At 39.5% G+C, this 20,612-nt stretch overlaps 3 protein-coding genes, 1 long non-coding RNA gene and 1 other non-coding gene across 5 annotated transcripts; 2 read left to right on the top strand and 3 right to left on the bottom strand.

Annotated features, from left to right (window-relative positions):
• Positions 1-408: 408 nt before the first annotated feature.
• LOC131335176 (protein NUCLEAR FUSION DEFECTIVE 4-like) lies at positions 409-6,216 on the bottom strand. The gene is made up of 3 exons (XM_058370421.1): positions 5,054-6,216; positions 1,391-2,301; positions 409-1,281 (listed from the first exon to the last, which is right to left on the bottom strand). Exons 1-3 carry the CDS (start codon positions 5,387-5,389, stop codon positions 798-800), a joined length of 1,731 nt encoding a protein of 576 aa, XP_058226404.1. The 5' UTR covers positions 5,390-6,216; the 3' UTR covers positions 409-797.
• A 4,588-nt stretch (positions 6,217-10,804) lies between these two features.
• Positions 10,805-13,405, bottom strand: LOC131335177 (thylakoid lumenal 17.9 kDa protein, chloroplastic). Its single transcript, XM_058370422.1, has 4 exons — positions 13,063-13,405; positions 11,616-11,730; positions 11,455-11,524; positions 10,805-11,123 (listed from the first exon to the last, which is right to left on the bottom strand). Exons 1-4 carry the CDS (start codon positions 13,338-13,340, stop codon positions 10,894-10,896), a joined length of 693 nt encoding a protein of 230 aa, XP_058226405.1. The 5' UTR covers positions 13,341-13,405; the 3' UTR covers positions 10,805-10,893.
• A 1,502-nt stretch (positions 13,406-14,907) lies between these two features.
• On the top strand, positions 14,908-14,989 carry TRNAS-UGA (transfer RNA serine (anticodon UGA)). The gene has a single exon. It is a non-coding gene; the product is annotated as a tRNA-Ser (tRNA).
• Positions 14,990-15,519: 530 nt separating this feature from the next.
• LOC131335179 (uncharacterized) lies at positions 15,520-16,974 on the top strand. Its single transcript, XR_009202449.1, has 2 exons — positions 15,520-16,582; positions 16,658-16,974. It is a non-coding gene; the product is annotated as an uncharacterized LOC131335179 (long non-coding RNA).
• Positions 16,711-19,678, bottom strand: LOC131335178 (non-specific phospholipase C6). The gene is made up of 3 exons (XM_058370423.1): positions 18,235-19,678; positions 17,675-17,851; positions 16,711-17,200 (listed from the first exon to the last, which is right to left on the bottom strand). The coding sequence occupies exons 1-3, from the start codon at positions 19,346-19,348 to the stop codon at positions 16,902-16,904; spliced, it is 1,590 nt and encodes a 529-aa protein (XP_058226406.1). The 5' UTR covers positions 19,349-19,678; the 3' UTR covers positions 16,711-16,901.
• Positions 19,679-20,612: the final 934 nt, after the last annotated feature.

Consider the following 20,612-nt stretch of genomic DNA (forward strand, 5'->3'; position numbering starts at 1 on the left):
AACTAAAAACAAAAATTCTACAGACAAGGATGAAGGGATACGAATCCGAACACAGATGTGTTCGAGCACTATCCTATGTGTGTGCATTCCACGTGCATCGGACGGTTTCAAACTAGTGTACTGGACGGTTTCGGACACATCAGTGTCCGGACCTGTGTCCGTCCGTCTGCAGCATTACTCAACCACAATTGATAAATCACAATCTTTACATTCAACGTTGTTTAATACCCTGCTTTATCTCATAGATCAATCACCGGAAATATTTGCATTGCGAAACTTATGGTGATGTTCTGATTAAGGTACCATTAGCTTCCATCAAAACCAGCAATCACTAAATTTTTCAGTCTGGTAAAGTATCTCACTAGAGCCAAGAAATGAATCAGAGAATGGAAAAAGAAGATCTGAGAATGAATTGGAAACCGTGACATGAATGTCATTGGTATTTATTGCTTATACAACAGTCTGAAATACAAATCTGGATCCTGGCTCATGTTTTACAGAAGAATAATATATTCCCATTTTAAAAAAGTAGGAAATGAACTGCTCAAGGAGAATCTATTCCGGTACATTGTGCTAGAAAATCAATAAAGAGCAATGGTCTTCATTCTACTGCCAATACATAACGGACTCCTTCCGGCCAAAGTAACAAAATTGAAAAATAGTGATGCCATCTGTTCTTTGGTTTTCTGTTTAGGAACCCGAGCAGGTTGATGTAGTCCATTTTGTTGCTCCAGCATTATTTCAACCGGCACATACTTGCAGCAAAATAAGCAACGATTTTTCACCCCTCGCGCGTTTCAGACAGTCTGCTTTCCATAGAGTTGTGTATACACACTCTTGGTCCGATAAACAACAATCGAACTCAGCACTGCTGCAATAGCACATAATCCTGACAAAATACCACAAGTGATGGAGTAACAAATGCTACCACTACAAGAGAGTGAGTCATCGTCCATAAGAACTCCCAAAGCCTTCTGTTTAAGAGAAGCTTGTTTTTCTGCTTCGTAGTCGTATATGCCACTTGCTAGAACACCAGAGAAAATTAACGAACCTGCTGGGCTTGCAAGTGTGAGGAAATTATATAATGCACCGAAACTTTTCAAGCCAAACAGTTCTGAGATTGCAGCTGGCATAATGGCCCAGTGGGCTCCATATCCAAGTCCTATTATCACGGTCAGAACATATATTTCCCCTGGCCAACCCATGGCATAATAAAAAAGACCACATGCCATAAAGACTTGTACAAAAGCCATTGCCACCGGTCTGGGATAGCCATAGTTCCTAGTAATGAAGAACACAAAACAGGATAAAGAAAATGGCATAACACCATCACAAGAAAGCGAATATGTGTATGGTACAAATGGGGAAAGAATGAGATCACATCACATACCTTATGATAAGTTCAGAAATGAACCCGCCACCGACACGGCCAAGAAAGTTGAAAATGCTAATCATGGATACAAATATGTGTGTCTCGCTATATCCCAGAGATAGGCACATCTGACCCAGATTGTCAACAACTGTCAAACCGGAACCGGAAGCCAGTACAAGGGAGAAAAAAATAAGCCAAAAATCTGCCTTCACTAATGCCTGTAGCAAAGTGAAGTTCTCTCCTCTACGTGGACCTTTCTTTCGCTTGACCCTGACTGCTCCTTCAGCAGCTGCTTGAAACAGTTTAGCTTGCAACTGAGCAATTCGCTTATGCCTTTCTGATGCTGTAAGCGATTCTTCTCCTTCAGATTTCTCATCTTCAACCTCACTAAGAATGACCTCAGTCCCCTCTTGTATTTGAGGTTGAGGGAGAAGGCTCTCCTCTGTCGGAAGTCTTGGTTCCAAGAAAAAACTCAATCTTATAGGTATCATTACTGGAAGCAATATGATAATTATCAACACAACTGTGAAAATTGTTATTAATGTTTGGCTTAAATCTACTATATCATCGAGCAACAAAATGACCAACAAATAGGCTGCCAGAACGAGACAGACACCATAAGTGAACAAGAAACTTGAATCATCGGATGATCTAACTTGTCTGTGACCTCCAACTGGTCTAACAATGAACATGAGAGAAAGGACTACAATAGTGGGCCAAACTGCGATCATCAAGATCAGTGTCGACTGATTAGAAGTGTTGATTGAGGCATACAGTTGAGTTAAAATAGCACCACTTAGACCAGCGAATCCCTTCAGTATCCCCACTATGGGACCACGGCTTTTGGGAAAGTTCTGAACACATGATACCAAAGCTCCAGTGTTGAAGTATGTCTCTCCGTTCGTTCCAACAAATATGGAAACACACAGCTGCAGACACAGAGATTTCATATTTTTCATTACAAAAGGACTGAAGAAGTAACCATTTTAGCATGGTTCAGAGACAAAATATTTCACAACAATACCATTATATAGTCACACAGAATGATGGATGCAACAGTAAGTACCCAAATTGGCACCCTTTGTGGTGTCAGCAAGTGAATTATAAATTTTGTCGGTATGAGTCAGAAGTGATAGATTAATTACTTATCAATGTGGAGAAATGCCAGCAGATTAAAGGATTTCTATAAAGATAGTGGAAAGGGGATACTAAAGATGCAAAAGCAAATATCATGCAACTCAAAGGCGCAAGTTAATATGGGGTGTAAGTATAACTCAGAAGGAATGACACGTGCATGTAATATAAGAAGAGCTAACTGCTATTAACATGTGGTTCTTCTTCATTTAATGGTTCTTTAAAGCTATATTTGGATCCAGGATTTGGGAACGGAAACATTTTTCCGCGTCCTTTCCTTACCATTTCCATTTCCTTTCCTTCAAATTTTCCCGAATCCTCGATCCAAACACAGTCCAGGAGCAATCAAATACTAATTTGATTCTTATAACTGTAGGTAGCCGATTAGGTAAAATGACAATTATCCTGTGTTGGTCCTGTAAATGTTCTTTATTTATCTGAGTTGGTCCTGTTAGTTAGAAAGGCTCAAAATAGTCTACTGTCCCATGGGTGCATATAACTCACTCAAGTCCTGGAAGCATAGAGGAGGTGAACACTAAGAATATTTATTTCTTCACCTTAGCTCAAAGACGTGATGAGATCATTTAAATGCCAGAACAAAATAAAGGTACTAAAACTTAGCTGATATTTGCTGCAGATATGCAGCGAATACTTTGTATGTGTATCCTCTTGAATATATGTCTACACTACCACCGTAATAGCAGCACTATGACTACCTTTTCTTATCACTCATCCAGTATATAATAGCCTAACCTAACCTGCAGGATCCTACATTCAATTTGAAAAACATGTATACCTTGCATTCCGTGAACAACGCCATCTACATCTTTATACGACTGTAATTATGCATTTTCAGTAGGGGTGTGCAAAAAACCCGTGGCCCGACAGACCCGACCTCACCCGAAGGGTTTCGGGCGGGGCCGAACATGTGGTTCGGTTGGGTACGGGTCCATTTTTTTGAAAAAAAATCAGTTTTCGGTTCGGGGCTCGGAGTGCTGTTTTTCTTACCCGACCTGACCAAAAGATGACCAATTCATATAGATTACTTCGGTTTTGGTCCGACCCGACCCGACCAAAAAAATCGGGCACGCGGACAGTTATTCCCACTCGTTCGGTTCGGGGCCAAAAAAATCGATACCCAACCAATCGGGGTCGGGTCCGGGGCCGAACCCGACCCGTGCACACCCCTACATTTCAGCGAATCTGGAGAAGTTATTACCTTGGTATTCAACAAACTATATTCCATTGAAAGTAGCATGCACTTGCTGTCCTTTGCAAGTATAATGCATCAAACCAGTGTACAAGTTTTAGAAACTCCTCTGAGTAAAGCTCCCGCACACATACACAACCCCAGCCCACCCCACCCGCACACCATCTTTTGTTCTCTTAGGACATAAAAACTCAACTTCAATTACCACACATTTGTAAGCATGACAAGAGAGGGAGAGAATACATTTCATTTGCAAAAGTCGTTATGTAACAAGGAACACCGATTCCCGAAAACATTGGAGCTTCAACACAGATATCTACTTTACTTTGTGTACAAAAGGAAAAGGTGTGGAGGCAGTCTGAAGAAACTACGAGCCTTCGGTTCTCATTTTGTCAATCAATAAGCATAGATGCATCTGGTCTATTGGTGCAAACAGCAGCAAGAAAAACAGCTTCTGCTTACAGCAATCCAATTCTAACCATCTAACCTTCTCACTAGTCACTTCTCCTGGGTTAGATGCATCTGGTCTATTGGTGCAAACAGCAGCAAGAAAGACAGCTTATGCTTACAACAATCCAATTCTAATCATCTGAACTTCTCAGTCATTTCTCATGGGTTAAGAATCTCCGAATAGAGAGAGTCCAGCCTGACTCTTCCAATCAGGTAATCCGGCTCAAATTATGCATCCCTTAACTAAAAATCCCCAACTTAACCATAAATCTCAATTTCCATCCTCACTATGATTGAACTATAAAAAATAAATAAATAAGGTCTACCTAGTGCACGAGGCTCCCGCTACAGCAGGTCTGGAGAAGGGTTGGATGTACGCAGTCCCAGTCTGCAAGTGGATAGGTTGTTTTCGCGACTAATCTAATTCGACAATCAATAAGTCTAGAATCACACCCAAATCGTACAACCACATCCAGTGTGTGGAGAGCGCACAACTTGTGAGTGTGGGTGTGTAAATGTGTTTGTGATTTGGGTGTGGTTCTGGCATTTTTGTACGACAATACAGCAACAAAACCAATACACTTCCCGGCTATGGAATCTGCTAGTTTCAAAGAACATTGACAGAAAAGTGAGACCCCATGTTAGTAAACTCTTAAAAAGCCCAATCTATCAAGTAAACTCACATGTGTTCATTCAACCATCCAAATTTCGAACGAAGGCACAATAAAGAGAACGCAACTAGATGTCACAAAACCCAACTTCTTTTTTGCTTCATCCATACCTAATACCATAACCACCATCAGTTTACAATTGTCCCTATCTGAATATATTCACTTACTAAACACATAAAACAGACACAGAATTTGAGGGAGAGAGAGAGAACTGACCACCCACAAGGGCAAATTAGGCAACTTGTCAGAGACAATGAGCCAAAGCAGGCCATACCCAACAAAATTCTGGACCACCCCAATGCTAAGAACAGCCCAAATCGGCAAAATCTCGCACAAACTACCCGCGATAAACCCGATACTGTCCCCCAGATCTTTGGCCACTCCCAAGATGGCGATTTGCCTCTGGTTGTACCCCATTTCGCTCTTTATCACCGGCGATATGCTCCCAAACAAGTACCCAATCCCGGCACACGACTGGACCCACATTGAGGCCACGAACACCAGCCATCTGTTGTTGATGAAAGCCTTGGATTTCTCCTTTAACTGACTCATAGATTTGGAGCAATGGATTCAACTTGATTGATCAAGAACACGGGATTATGGGCATGATCCAGTGATTGGAGGGAGCCTCTGGGTTTCTGGGGTAGACTCGGAAGTTTTGAGATTCGAGATGCGTACAGTATGACAATGATGAAGAGTGCTCGTTGATGTAATCGTTGGTTGTTGGTTGACTGGAAGTATTAGAAAAACGTGATCCTTTTCTTTTTCACTTGTTTGCTCTGTTTTTCTTGTGAAAGCCACCGCAAGTCGGCAATCATTTGGTACTGCATCGCGCAGCTTTGTGAAATTATTACTGGGAATGTTAATAACGGCTGTTTTAACCGGCCATCATTTACATGAAAGAAATTGAACTATATGTTTCACACACGAGTTCGACTACTGGGTACATACTCCTATTGTGTGCATCGCTGTTGGCGCTCCGTGTAGTGCACCCTGTAGGACAGATCTGGATCATTCATCTCGACAATCAATAGTTTCAATAAGTTGGTTAACTTTGACCGGTAAAAATTAATTTTAACCGATCAAAGTTAACAAACGTATCTGAACATTGATTGCCAAAAATAAACGATCCGGATCTGTCATAATGGGTACACTACAGGAAAGCGCCTGCAGAATTTTCGATTCCCTCTTTGTGAAGCCCACTTCCAGAATTCCACGCAAATAACCCGAGCCAAGTCATTAATTTCATTAATTTGCATGTGGGGTGCTAGCCCCGATGGCCCAACATTTACGCCCATAATGAGGTCGGCGGCTCAAACCCCACCCCCCCTTCTCCCCTAACACTAACATCTACTAACATTCTCCTAAAATATGGAAAAAAAAAAAAAAAAGGGTCATTGATTGTGACCATACAAAAATTACCTCAATCGAAAAATTCTAAATATGTGATCTAATTGTTTAACTTTTCATTGAGACTTTTTCTGAATTCTGAAATTAAAAAAAAAAAAAGTTAAATGATTTCATCAATCATATCTAGTGACCCGATTAAGCTTATTTTTTTACAAAAATATCCGAAAAAGATTTTTAAAATAATAACAGCTCAAATCATTTGTGTAGGCCCACAAGGTAGGCCGTAGGCGGTAGGCCCCACAAAGTCATTTGTTGTGCACAAGGAGAAGATTTTCAGTGCCAAGCGGATACTATATGGTGCCCACTCAGCGCATCCGAGCCGTCCATTTCAATTTTGGACAGCTCGAATTTGGAGAGAGAGAGAGAGAGAGAGAGAGAGAGAGAGTGTGTGTGTGTGTGTGTGTGTTGGGATGAGAGGAGAAAGAGTGTTTCAATTTGGGCCATCCAATACACTTTCGAACGGTCCGGATGTGTTGCTTAGACACCACATCGGCCGGATGATGTGGTACCCTCCCGACACCCAAAAATTCCTCGTGCAGGAGGGTCTATAGATTCCACACCCACAGTTTTTTTCGTTCACACAGAACCCTTACTTTTGGGAAAACTATAAAATGGACTGGGAGGTTTTTTTTTTTTTTTTTGAAATTACTGGGAGGATTTGAAAAGGAACTCAAAGAAATTTTTTTTTTTTTGGCTGCCGCCTGCCGAATATGAAAATAATGTATTGCGCTTCATTGAATAGAAAGACAAACCCCCAACTACTGTTCTGTCTATTTCCAATATAGTAATCAATTAAGGTGTTGTTTGCCTTATATGTAAAAGTCATAATTTTAAAACACCCGAAAAACAAAAAAAAAAAAGCTAAAAGAAACAACACCTAAGTAGTCGTCTTACTTTCTACAATTTTATTATTTATACGATACACTGGTAAAAAAAATACTCCGAAACATGGTTTATTATAGTACTACAGTTGGGTACCGAGCTCAAAGTTGGTACCGAGCTCAAAGTTAGCCTGGTTGGTTGGTGGATTTATTCCCCATACAATTGACCAAAATTCGATTCTTGGAGTAAGGCTGCAGGGAAGAAATTTCTCTGTGAAGCCCCTAGTTCTGGCATTAATGATCTATCTTTGATTGGACTGAAAAGAAACTAATCAAATGTGCCCATAAGTTGGCCCGAACACCCATGACCATCAAACCAAAAAATTAAAACCAGCTGGGTACAGAGAATTGAAGGCATCTTTCATAGGTCACGAGTCTGAGAAATTATTTATACTTGAATTGCTCCGAATCCTCTAGCAAAAGAACATGGTATTCATTACTCCATTCTTTTGGAGTAGTTTTTGTTTTTGTTACTATTTTTGATCAAGAAAGTCCAAATATACTTAACTCCTGTATTTTATATCTCCAGAGCCGGTTGGGAAGACTTTTCACCAGAGTACAACTCTACATGCCATGTGACTAAGGGCCATCATTTATCCCGAAGTCCGCCCGGCTTGCAAAAGAAAAAAACCCACTCAGCCCAACCCGCCCGGGCTGGACTTAGGTAGTGACTTGACAGGCTAAGCCGATCCGGCCCGATGATGACCCTTACATGCATGTGACCCCTCCCCTCCCCTGCTTTCACAATCAAATGCTATGATCTTTTTTCCATCCTTGGCACAACATGAGCGATTCACGGCATTGCCAAATGAAAATAAACAAGCAACAAAAGTAATCTCCCAAATTACTGGAGTATTAAGAAAGAGAAAGAAAAGTCCAATCGGTGTATTTTTTTTTGGTAAAACTTGTCCAATGTGTGTAATTGTGTAAAATAATGGGCAAATTTTGTTAACACTTGGAGTGATCGAGACCCTAGATTGACTAGCATCTACCAGCTTTTTTCTGCACTTGATAGTCAAGCGAGGTGGGGCACTGCCGTGAGATGGGCGCAACTGCACGTTTGCTCACAGCAGCCCCGCTTCCGTCAAGCAATTTGAACAATCGAAACCAATAATCTACCTACCTTAGAATTTTGATAGGTATATTTTACACGCAACTGAAAAACTAACATTAAAAAAAGTGCTCAACTTTGGATGTTGAAAATATTACTATATGATTAGATGGGGTCTTATCTAGTAAAAGTGCTCACGGCATTGCCTTGCATTATTTACCGTATTAGTATTTCTTAAAGGAAATTGATTTTCATCTGCACTCCAAAAGTAGAGTGCGAAATTGTGAAATTCAACTGCATATAGCGAAAGTGGAGTGTGAAATTCAACTGCATATAGCGATTGATCTTTCATGCTCCACTTTTGGGATTGATTTTTCGCGCTCCACTTTTGGGATTATAGGCAATTGATTTTCGCCCTCAACTTTTGGAGTGCATATGGTAAATTTCAGAGTGCGAAAATCAATATCCTTTCCTAAAATGAGAAAACAAACTCCAAATCTAAGCTAACTGACCGAAGTTATGCAGTGGGTTGAGCAAAAACATCAAATAGTAAAACGAAGTTCTGACAAATCCGAAGAGATTGGTCGAGTGGAAACATGATAGCAACTAGCATTTTCCGAAGTACCAAAAAAAAAATGATACTAGCAACTAGCAAGTAAGGAGTTTACTCTCCAAACTCAAAATTTTTATAACACCGCCTGTCAAAAAACCTTGAGACCGTTGGGAGTTAATTCTATCGTTAATTTTAAAGCTTTGGAATCAGTCGAGGTGCCCATAAAATGGCACAGAGACACCTGGTTATTTAAGAAGAAAAGATGATATTCTGGAACCAGACTAAAGGAAACACCATCACAGATCATTGAACCTAACATGGTATCTGAAATTTTGGCTGTAGTTCGGTAATAATGTAACTAGAATACAAGCATACAACTTCAGAAAGTAGCGTACGTTTAACCCCAAGGGGTTTGGCCAAGTGGCCACAAGAAAGCTAATAATTGTTTGTCCTCTAACGGTCACATGTTCGAATCTCTTGAAAGCCAAACATAACAAGCCTTGGGGCCATTGGAGGGTTTGCCCGGTTGAAGTTTCGGAATTAGTCGAGGTGCGCAATAGCTGGCCTAGACATACTTTGAAACATTGCTAATGATCAATCTTCTCGTCCTACGGGAAGAAACTTCACAGTTCAAGTTAATTATAATCAAATGAGTTTTCCAATTAGATCTCAGCTATCCAAATGAGCTTTGATAGAATCAGGGGCGGAGCCATGGGGTCAAATATGAACATATACTCGAATTTTGTTGTACAAAATGAATAGCTGTTTCTTCTTAAAAGAATGAAAAAAGACAAGACTGGTATCTCCAGACTATTCAAAACTTCACCAACTCATCTACCACTCTTTAACACATTAATTCAGCTACTCTTTGTACGCTCTCAAGGTAGTTGAAAACAACTAAACAGGAAAGAGGGAGGGAGGATACCTGTATTGTGAGGACACGTGCACAATATCTTCGAACTCTGACACGAAGCTTTGTCCCGGCTCTAATTGAGCACCCTGTTAGTGGACGGGGGATTGACCTCCCAAGAATTAGTCGAGATGCGCGTAAGTTGGTTCGGACACCTAAGTTATCTAAAAACATTCTTCCAACTCCACATATCCATCACAAGAGGAATGGATTCAAGAAACAAGAGTGCTACCTGCATCATATCCAAAGAGATAGACTTACTGTGTGATGCCTGCATTTAGGGTTCCGTGTTTGTTCCTTAGATTTCACGGAGATGAGGGCATCAGTTTGTCAAGGATATCAAAGGTATGATAATGAGACCTTTTACTCTGTCAGAATATTTGAAAGAGTGGTCAATGGCCTTCGAGATTGCTCGTGTATATCAAAACTAATCAGCTACTCGAATGAATGAGATCGATGAAACCAGATATAGCATGTGTGCGGCCATGAACAAATCACCATTCTTTACGTGGAATTCATGAATGCTTTGTTTCCACAAGATGCAGATGAGTGGGAAGTTCAAATTTAACACACTTCAGGCAAATTATATAGCAAGCCTGACAACCCACAATGTACTAGTACCATTTAGTTGGTTGATATTTAGTCAATATTTCTTTTCTATTACCATATTAAACCAGTTCCCACACTGACAAAAACTTAGCTAGCAATCAAAACAAACACAAGTTCGAGTACAAGGGCAGCTAGTGTAGCACATCTGGCATACTGGATTAACAGAGTCCATCACTGGAATGACCTATTCTATACAAGCAATCAATCGATGTCGCATGAACATCAAACAAAAATTATGTCAGCATAGCTACAAAATCAGAGCACTTCCTGAAGTAATGGATGACAAGAAGTAAGCATATATAAAGAAATTGTGCTTCTCTGCTATCACATTCTCCTGGACTCCCAAGATAACGTATTTCATAAATACAAAATGGAAGGCTTGTTATCAACCTTACAATATGACTTATGTGCCTGTGTCAACCAATTTTTGTAAATGCGTAAAGTGCAAAATAGAATAGATTCCTATACATACCTATACATACCATCTCGATATGACAATGGGTTGTCGGGATTTGAACCCAGAATTAACTTGCAAAGATTAAGTACAAGCCAATTGTAACAGATATCTAAAATTGGATGAATCGGAATTGTTGTTTAAAGGGTTGATTCAATTTGGCTATGTAAAACACATAATTACATAACTCAATAGTTCAAATCCATGGAATCAAAACTTGGAGATAACCACCCCAACTGGTCCAGGATCTTCTTCATTCTTTGTTCTTGCCCCTTTGAATCCCCCAAGGCTGTGGTGAAAGGATATACATATGTTACCTTTGTAGCCATACATCTATAAGCAACCATATCTCCTTTCACCAAAAATTCAATAACATCTCGACCAAACCCTCCATCAATCTCAGCTTGCAAATATTGGCCTGGATTTGACTCCATGTCAGTGAAGATACGGACAAAGTAACAATACCAATTTTCCTACTAGCAGTGACACTACTGCATACAAATAGATCATAATTTGGCTCTATTTCAACATCTCTTCCATTTTGTCAGCCAGTTTTTGGTTGAAGCTAATAAATTGACACTTGCCAATTGCTTAAAGATTTTCCAGTTTTCCTTAGGGAACATCATATTGCATCTGCACACACACTCACACACGGCATGCGTATATGCCTCTACATGTGATTATGGACATGCGAATATTTGTTTCAATCTTCTAATGCTTCTTGTTTCAGTTGAGGTCAGGCTAATTACCATCTGGGATATCTTCAACAACCTGAATCTTTGCGTTTTTCTGTGTTTCCATAATAGCATCTTCTAGTTTCTGCAACACAAAGAAAAGCATCGACAAATCAAATTCAGATTTATACAAGATCACCACTTCATGCAAATGAAAACATGTATGTTGTCTAGACCTTAATAGCATTGCCTGAACTATTTTCAGGAATACTCCAAGGGAATGCGAATGATGATGATTGTGGATTCGTTGAAACGCAACCAGGGTTTATCGATGGACAAGGTCTGATTTTCCTGCAAGAACAAAACATCAAATTCACTAGTGACACAAAGACATAAACACCAAACGCAATAGGATCTTAATAAGAAATCTGAGATGAACCCATTATAAAGGGAAAATGATACTAAATTTACAAAAACCTAAACTAACCAATGGAGATGAACCCATTCAAGCTAATGGGTACTGGAGTAACTGGACATACCGTTTGATAACTTGATTCGGCCATGGGACTGGACTAATAGTCCCTTCGGTAATTCCATGTTTGGTAACACAAATGGCCCTGGATTGTGAATCCCATGGGATGAGGAAGCCGGACTTTAAGGGCCCGTTTGATAAACCTCCAAGGGGTTGGGATTGGTAATCCAATGCCAAAGGATTATTAATATTGTGTTTGGTAACCCAAATGGGTTGGGATTATTAGTCCTTAGGACTAGCAAGGTGGGTATTAGGGGGGATTGAGAAGGGCCTCTCCCACTTGGTATTAATAATCCAATTCCCTCTTTGCCAATGCACAAATACAAAAATAGCCTTCACCAATCCTATCTCCTCACCAATCCTATCCCATGTGAAGGGCAAAAACGGAAATGTATACTAAATCCAATCCTATCCCATGTGAAACAAACATGATATTAATAATCTCATCATCTAATCTCATCTCAAACAAACATACTCATCACCAATCCCATCTCATTACCAATCCATTCTCATTACCAATCTCAATCCTAATCTCATCTCCTTGTGAATCCCAACCATTTATTACTGTTATCAAACGGGCCTTTAAGGGGTATTAGCAATACCCCTTGGGACTTGGTATTCATAGTCCAATCTCAATCCCTTTCTCATTACCAATTTCTTCTATCAATCCAATCTCATCATCTAATCTCATCCCAAACAAACAAACATACTCATTATCAATCCCTTCTCATTACCAATTTCAATCCTAATCTTATCTCCAAACGAATCTCATCCATTTATCACTATTATCAAACTGGGAATTAGCAACTTGAGATAGACCCATAAAAAGGCAACGGAGTGCTAAACACAGAATGACCTAAATTCGCAAAATTGAGATTAGCCCACTAAAGGCAGTGGTCAATAAACATAAAAACTGACATAAATTAGCAAATTGAGATGAACCCAATAAAAGTAACGGGTCCTAAACATATACAGTGACCTAAATAAGCAATTTTTTTTGGATAACCGAATGTCTGGGCCATCTTCCGTGCACGGGACTAATTTCGGGACGGGGGTCAACCCATTAAAGGTAACGGACACTAAACACATAATAACCTGAAATTAGCGAAACAGATATGAACCAATTGAAGGCAATGTGATTGGGGAGATACCCATTGTCCAACCCTGTGGGCAAGTTCTTGGATTGAGAGAATGGAGTGGTGGGCAAAGAAGGTGGGGAGTTGAGAGAAGGGGTTGCTAGAGAAGGTAGCGGAGAAGTTAGGGCCAAGGCAAGGGATAAGGAGAGTAGATTCTTGAGCAGAGAGGGCTTTGCGTTGAGTTCTTGAGGATTTAGCGATGGGGTTAGACGGTGTGGGGAGTTTCTAAGGGTTGAAGAGTGATTGGATAGTGGTGGTGGGAATGGAGAGAGAAGATGTGCACTGGAACTCATGTTTGTTATCTATCCCCTTCCCTCCTATGCGGGCATGTGTTTGGGCTTAACCAATTCAATTTTTTAACGCTGGCTGGAAATACAAATAGCAAATTGATTTTCAAACTCCTTTTTTGTTTGAGTGCATTTTATTTTTTATTTTGTAATAATATAAAATTATATGATTATTTTTTTCATGTGTAAATGACAAAAAGTACGAAGGATAATTTTGTAATTTCACATTACTACATTAAAAAAAAAAGAGTGCACTCAGACAAAAGAAAAGTGTGAAAATCAATTCTCCTAAAAATGTCCTTTTATCGTTTCGATTTTATCGGATATCCTAGAGGGACGAAATAAAAATACTGAAAATAAATGTGAAATCATATATTTCAAACAAAAGAAAAAGAAACAAACAAACAAACAAGAATGAAATGAGAATAAAGTAGCAAATAGAAATATGACAATAAGGAGGATTAGTTATCGGTAGAGGGTGTTATTAACAAGTGGGATGATTATAATTCTATCGAACCGCTTATACATACATATTTGTTTCTACATAAATCATGTATGTAGAAGTTTTTTTAAAAGTAAAAACCATCTATCTCCTCGAAGTAGCTCGGCGAGTTTCATGCAAAAAATAAAATAAACAAAAAACAACCAAACCAAGAGCTTCGTTTGATTCTATTCGAATTCAAAATAATTATCCATACTATTGAGTTTCTCCTTAACCCATTTGTAAAAATTTCAGACTAACACTATATGGATAAGGGTATTTTTAGAATTTCTTGGGAGAAAAAGTAAGCTTATCTGCTTATGGTTAGGTTAGAAAGAATCTGTCTGTCCAGTTTTCGATTGCAGATGTGCGATTTAAGTGATCGCAACCGTAGGATGGTATTTTTAATGGTCCAGATTTATTTTTTTATTTTTACCGATAAGAACATGCTTTTACTGGTAAAAGTTTCGGAAAATCTGAATCACTGATTATCAAGATGAACGGTTCAGATTGAATCGCACACGCTTTTCTGCAATTAATTGTAGATAAGCTGAAAAGGGTATATTATTAAATTTCATAACTCTTTCAAGAGGTGCGGAGACAAATGGTAGATTTGGCTTTAAAAGTGTAATAGTAACTTATTTTTTGTCTTTATTAAAAAAAACTACATTTGTTAATTTTACGTTAAACTTTTGAAACTTATTAATTCGTCTTGGCGAGAGGAATCGGAAAAGTATAAAATTTTGATCGAAACTCCTAATTTTTTTTAAAAAGACAAAATTAAGTATTTTTTTTTTGTATTTTTGACTTATTTTTATCTTTATTAAAAAATTATGAGTTGAATTTTATTTTTTTTACTTTTTCTATTCTTCTCGTCGAGACGAATTAATAAGTCGCAAAAGTTTGATGCAAAATGAACAAATACAAAAAAAAATTCAAATAAAGACAAAAAAATAAGCTACTTAACTTTTCAATCCAAATTCACCCAAATGAGATTGGAGTAATATTAAATAACAGTAAAAATCAAGAAATATTTTTATGAAAGATACATAAGAATATAATTTTTTTGATTTAGTTTGATTGGGAATCAGAGTCGATATGTCCGAGTGGTTAAGGAGACAGACTTGAAATCTGTTGGGCTTCGCCCGCGCAGGTTCGAACCCTGCTGTCGACGTCTTTTTGTTCCTCTCTCTCTCTCTCTCTCTCTCTCTCTCTCTCTCTATGTGCTAGTTTTCTGGTCCAGTTGGGAAGGAGAAACCAAGATTTTTTTATTTTCTTTTGCTGTTGATTGAGCTTATATCGTCTGATCTTGGTGCTATCATAGGCAAAAGCAGATGATGCCAGTTCAACATCCCCTGCTGCAGACCACGCTGAATCTGAGGAATTTGGAAGACCAAGCTCTGGTTTGGGAATTTTTTTTTTCTATTTTATCCAATTGGTTTGGGACGTTGGCAAAGCATATTCTCTTTTGTTTTTCCTATTTTATTTAGGGGTGCAAGGGTCAATTTATGCACACCTCAACTAATTTCTTCCCAATTCAGTCCAAGGCGCCTTTGGTGGGAGGTGAACTAACCCTATGGGTTGTTAGCGAGGCATTACCCGTTATTGGTAGTGTGTGATTGAATGATTAATTTCCCCTCTTTGTGTGTAGCAAAAAAAAAATTCTATACATCAAAGGGAGGTTAGTGGTTAGTGAGGAGTTAGTAGGTTAGTCGATAAGAGATTTCACAAACTATTGATAGCCTTAAATCCCAAACGCCCATGACGGGGCTCGAACCCTGGAGGAGATGCCAATTGGGCTAGTGCCCATTGGCGCTTTGTGTGTGCCTTGGTGCAGTTTGCAGTGCTACCATTTGAGCTGCATTGCCGAACTAGTGAAAAATCTATACCTATACAACCATGTGTGCACTTATTTACCATGGGGATTTTTAGCTCGTCTTTAATTTTGTTTGATCAAATTCTAAGTTCCTCTTGTGCAAGTGTGGTGCATAGCTCGTCTTTATTGTACTCGTGATGAAAAAGTGAACCACCTCTTGGAGAAAACACGCTTTCACTATAATCCATCTCCAAGATCTCTCTCATTTTCAGAGTGCAGTGATTTCAGATTTTGTGCAGCAATTACGCGTCTCTGTCTCCATTGTTGCACGCACTTGCAAACCAAAACAATTGTTTCAAAATTTTCAAACCATAGACTGTGATTATGTCTTGAAAGTGGGCACATGATTGTCGAGATTTGAGTCTGAGATTATGTTTGGGTGGTTATACTTGATCTCTTTATGTTGGTCCTGTGAAGCTGCATATTTATCCATTGAAATCGTCCTTGGATTGATTGATTGTGGCCTTGTGGGTGCATATTTTATCAGATAATTAAAGCATGCATCCACTGTTTGTCAGTCATGTGTCCATTCTTGGCCTCTTAGGAAGATGAAGACATTTTCTGTTGTTGTAACTCAGCTGTGCAAAGATTGAACAACAAGACTATTCTGCATAACCTGTGTTTGGATGGAGGAAATGCAGGAAAAGGTTGTGCTTCTTCCCAGTATGATGTTAGACATACCGTACAGCCCATTGTCAACATTCCCTCGAGTTCATTGCCACTGATGCTAAATATCAACTCAGATTCAGTGTGTACCTCTGCTAGGCCGGCTGTCAATACGAAACTTTGTCCCAGCTTTAGTTGGGGCCCCTGCTAAAAGACCGTGAGATAGGTGTCCCGGATTAGTCGGTCCATTGGGCTGGATAATATCAGAAGAAAAAAACAGCCAAGGTACTACAAATTTCATGCAGCCGTAATCTCCTCCTGTTTCTGAGGTGAAACAAGTTGTTATGGCCTGCTTTGCAGATTATAATTTCATTACCATGTTTGAAGACTATTGGGGCTGTACAGATTTCCAGTTTTCCACCATGCAAACTCGCCGACACCAATATATTTCTGAAGACACTTAAATTGGTCATTTGTACACATTCAATCAGCTATCTTGAATGAGTCTTAAGGGTTGACTAAGAGAAGATATTCCTGAAGATCTGATCAACTAGAGAAAACTGAGACAAGACCAACAAAAAAGGGTGTAATTAAGATAAATTTACTAGTTGTGGACTGAAGATCTGGTAGTGAGGGAGGATCTCATGTCTACAATGGCAGACTCATCGGCTCCCAGCTTTATGGCCTCTTTGCTCGCTCTTATGAACCTCGACACAGCACCCTTCACGTACTTATGGGCTTCCTTTACGTTCATTTTCTTGCTCATCTCATCCGGGAAGCTGCTCAGAAAGTGGTCGCCGTTCAGAACTGCAGCCAGTTGGACCACCTCACTCTGAAACTCCGATAACCCCTTGCTTTCATCTGCTTCTGTGGTTCTCAAAGGAGCCACTTCCGGCAGGACCTCTGCTTCCAATTCAAGACAAAATCCATGAAAATTTTGTTTCTGGTAAGCCCTTATTATTTGAAGTTGTAAATGTAGCAATACATTATAGAACTGGGTTGAAGCTCGTGACAGGTTTTGTACATGTCTTAGGTCATGCCGTCGTTTTTTCATTTTTCGTATAATCAGCCAATGCAATTTATTTGTAATCTTATCATCAATATCCTGAAAAGTATGATAAGGCGTAAGCCCTAACTTCTCAGTGTCAACAAAGTGGAATATGTATGTAAGATTTGGAGGATGGCCTACGCTTCCTTTTTTCTGGTTAGCAATGGTGTATGAGTCAATGACCCCTGCTACTTCATGATTTATCTTTCTCCCATCATTTTAAGATGTGGTCGAATTCTTGCCTGATTCGGAGTTGTATTTCTTAACAGGTAGTGATCTCGATTGTGTTGTAATATTTGCAATAAGTGGTGAGTTTAGAAGAGACGTACCCGGGCAATCAGTTCTGGGAGAAGTTAACTCTCCGACAACCTGCTCAAACGTGCCAGCCCAAGCGTCTCTATGAGTCAAGAAGTTAGAGGAGAGGTTGAACATTTTCTTTATGGTTGCAGGGATCGAAGAGTGCTCGTATTCGGAGTTCGGAGCAGGTCCTTCTGGGCTGCTTATCACTACATACATAGACAACAGGGATCAACAATGATAGGAATCAAAACACCACCACAAGAAACTGCATTATAAGAACACATCTGGACCTCTGAAAAGGTCAATCCAGTAACAAAAAAATCACTTCTTTCAGCAGTCTAGAAAAACACAATTGACAAAAGACCAGGAGACTTTTCTAAGCAAGGAGGATTAGTCAAACTAAAGCTGTTAAATATTCAGACTCAAGTCAATTTGTCATAGTGAAATTCAAGCAATCTTAATTAATTTGACACCCACATTCCTGATATTGACAAAGATTACTCGGATTCCACATAGTTCACTGCGTAGGCGCGTACACTAATTGAGGAAAGCTAACAAGTTCTCAATTCTTGAAAATTTAGCAACTCACCAGTTCCTTTCTTGATCCAAGGAGACACCATAATCGTCGGAACCCTAACTCCAAGCCGATCAAACTTGAAGAAATATGGGGCAGGGCCGGTATTCCCATCGGGGTTTGGAATATTTTCAAAAGGTGTCTGAACATGGTCATAAAACCCCCCATGCTCATCATAAGTGATAACCAAAAGTGTCTCATTCCACTGAGGACTCCCCCTCAGTGCCTCATAAACCTCCTTCACTAACTTCTGCCCATCAGCCACATCATGGGATGGATGATCATCATTTGCTGCCATCCCCTTCAAGTCAAAGTACCTCGGCTCGATCACCGACAAATTAGGCAGTTTACCCTCTCTAGCATCTTTCTTGAACTTCAAATCAAAGTGATGGAACTTGAATATGTACTTCAATTTCCTCAAGTTTCTGTAAAACAAAGTTGTGGGTATGGTTTGGAAGTAAATTCCAAAGCTGTACCCATTGTGGTGAAGTGAGTCAAATATGGTCTGCTGTGGGTACCCTATGGCTAACTGCTTTTTCATATGGCTGGTTGAACCATGGGAAGTTGCTGAGTAAACAAATAGCCTGTTGGGTTGGGTTGGACCCGGAATCGAAGAGAACCACCTGTCGAAAACCGCGAATTCGCGAACTAATTCTGCGAAAATGGGTATGTTTTTCGGCTTAAATCCTTTCATAACAGTGTGGGAGAGGTTTTGTGACAGGGAAAGTGCTTGTTCCACAAACCCAGTCATTGAAGGGATGCTACTGAGGTTAGACCCGAATACCTGCTGCTCCACTGCCTCAAACGAGTGACCCGGATCCGGGTCCACGAACTCGGCATCGTCCTTGAAGCAGATGGATTGTGGGTCCTGGGCTTTTGTGGAAACCGGGTTGCACTCCTCACCCGTGACCCCATTGATCGATGGGTTGATGGAATTCTTCATCCACCCTATCATGTGATCGAAAGACCTGTTTTCCAGAACCAACACCACGATTGTTTTGATGGGTTGTTGTTTTTGTTGTTGTGCAGTTGCGGAGCCATGATTGTTTGGAGGGAAAGAACTAGAAAGTGCGAGAAAGAGCAAGAAAATGCAAGAATATGGAGGTGCTCTGGCCTTGAACCTTTCCATTAGTGGTTTGCTTCTGCCTTTTGCCTTGGCAGCATAAGACTATGGTAAGAAGAACATTCTTGGTTGAATCAAGACATTTTTGAATTTTTGATGCATGAAATGAGGGAGTGAGTTACCTTCACTGCTTTAGCTGATACAGATTGGAGAGAGAGAGAGAGAGAGAGAGAAGGGAAGGTCTGGTTGTGTCACTTGTAATTGAAGATAGGAAATAGATTAACAGTTAAAGATGCTGTTTTAATCTTGAGATGGGAAGGTTTTAATTGGCTGGTGTGTTTATTTTTTCCATAAAATGAAAGAGGGGAAATGAATGGTTTTGCTTTAGATTAAAGGTGGCCAACGATCCGTATGTATAGCGAATTTGTTTTGTGGGAAGTGGGAGCATGTTGCAAAGTACCCTTGCTCTTTCGTCCTCCCGAGATCCGCTACGAGTCTTTATGGTCACGTCCAACAAAGGTTGCTATACCCGCTCGCCTCCTCCTTCACCCTTTTTGCTTAGCAAAAGTCCACTACTTTGCGTAACTTAATTTTTCTCAAAGACAATGAATATTAATGATGTTTAATGATTCTCTTGTTTAGTACTAATTTTTCGAAATTCTTAAATTCATCATTCATCTCGATAAGAAAACAAAAAAAAAAATTTGTTAAATTTAGGGCGAAGTAAAAAAAAAAAGCCTAGATTAGACGACTCTAGCTAAAGATACTAAAGATAGTGAAATTTCATTTTTTTCAAGAGAAGTTATCATGAAGCTAACAAAAAATTAAAGAAAAAAAAAAAACAACCAAAAGAAAATGACAACAATATCGAAAAAATATTGTCCAACCACACTCTAATTCTGCTATTGGATTTTTCCTCCATATATTTTCCTTATGGAGTAATAAAAAGAAAAGTTTTTTTCTTTTTTTTTTTTTTTTTGCTTGGAAAAAGAAAAACAGCATTGGGAATAATATCCACTATGCTACTCAGACTTCGGGTTGGTGTTGTATGTGCTGCGCACATTCGAACCATCGGATCGTACATCCAAGCCGTCGGACGCACAATCCGACGATTCGAAAGTGCGCAACACAGTACTGCATATACCATTACACAACACCGTACCAATTGATGGTACTCCAGCTGGTTTGCCTTTAAATCCCCTTTCCTTAGCACATTGATTGATTGACAGCCATCATCTCCTTTTTCATAAGGCGACCACCAAACGGTTTTCCACTCCATTGAACGATTGACCATCTTAATTTCAGCCAGAAAATAAGGATGTTCATAGAC

This window comes from Rhododendron vialii, chromosome 8a (genome assembly GCF_030253575.1).
Source record: "Rhododendron vialii isolate Sample 1 chromosome 8a, ASM3025357v1".
NCBI lineage: Eukaryota > Viridiplantae > Streptophyta > Magnoliopsida > Ericales > Ericaceae > Rhododendron > Rhododendron vialii.

Excerpts from the sequence above, each read along its gene's own strand:
- LOC131335176 (XM_058370421.1), bottom strand. The coding sequence starts at position 5,389 with ATGAGTCAGTTAAAGGAGAAATCCAAGGCTTTCATCAACAACAGATGG. Across the intron at positions 2,302-5,053 it reads CTAATTTGCCCTTGTGGGTG|CTGTGTGTTTCCATATTTGT; the intron begins GTCAGTTCTCTC and ends CTGTGTCTGCAG. Across the intron at positions 1,282-1,390 it reads ATTTCTGAACTTATCATAAG|GAACTATGGCTATCCCAGAC; the intron begins GTATGTGATGTG and ends CTTCATTACTAG.
- LOC131335177 (XM_058370422.1), bottom strand. The coding sequence starts at position 13,340 with ATGAGTTCCAGTGCACATCTTCTCTCTCCATTCCCACCACCACTATCC. Across the intron at positions 11,731-13,062 it reads CCCACAGGGTTGGACAATGG|GAAAATCAGACCTTGTCCAT; the intron begins GTATCTCCCCAA and ends TTGTTCTTGCAG. Across the intron at positions 11,525-11,615 it reads GTTCAGGCAATGCTATTAAG|AAACTAGAAGATGCTATTAT; the intron begins GTCTAGACAACA and ends TTTGTGTTGCAG.
- LOC131335178 (XM_058370423.1), bottom strand. The coding sequence starts at position 19,348 with ATGGAAAGGTTCAAGGCCAGAGCACCTCCATATTCTTGCATTTTCTTG. Across the intron at positions 17,852-18,234 it reads TTGGATCAAGAAAGGAACTG|TGATAAGCAGCCCAGAAGGA; the intron begins GTGAGTTGCTAA and ends CTATGTATGTAG. Across the intron at positions 17,201-17,674 it reads TCCCAGAACTGATTGCCCGG|AGGTCCTGCCGGAAGTGGCT; the intron begins GTACGTCTCTTC and ends AATTGGAAGCAG.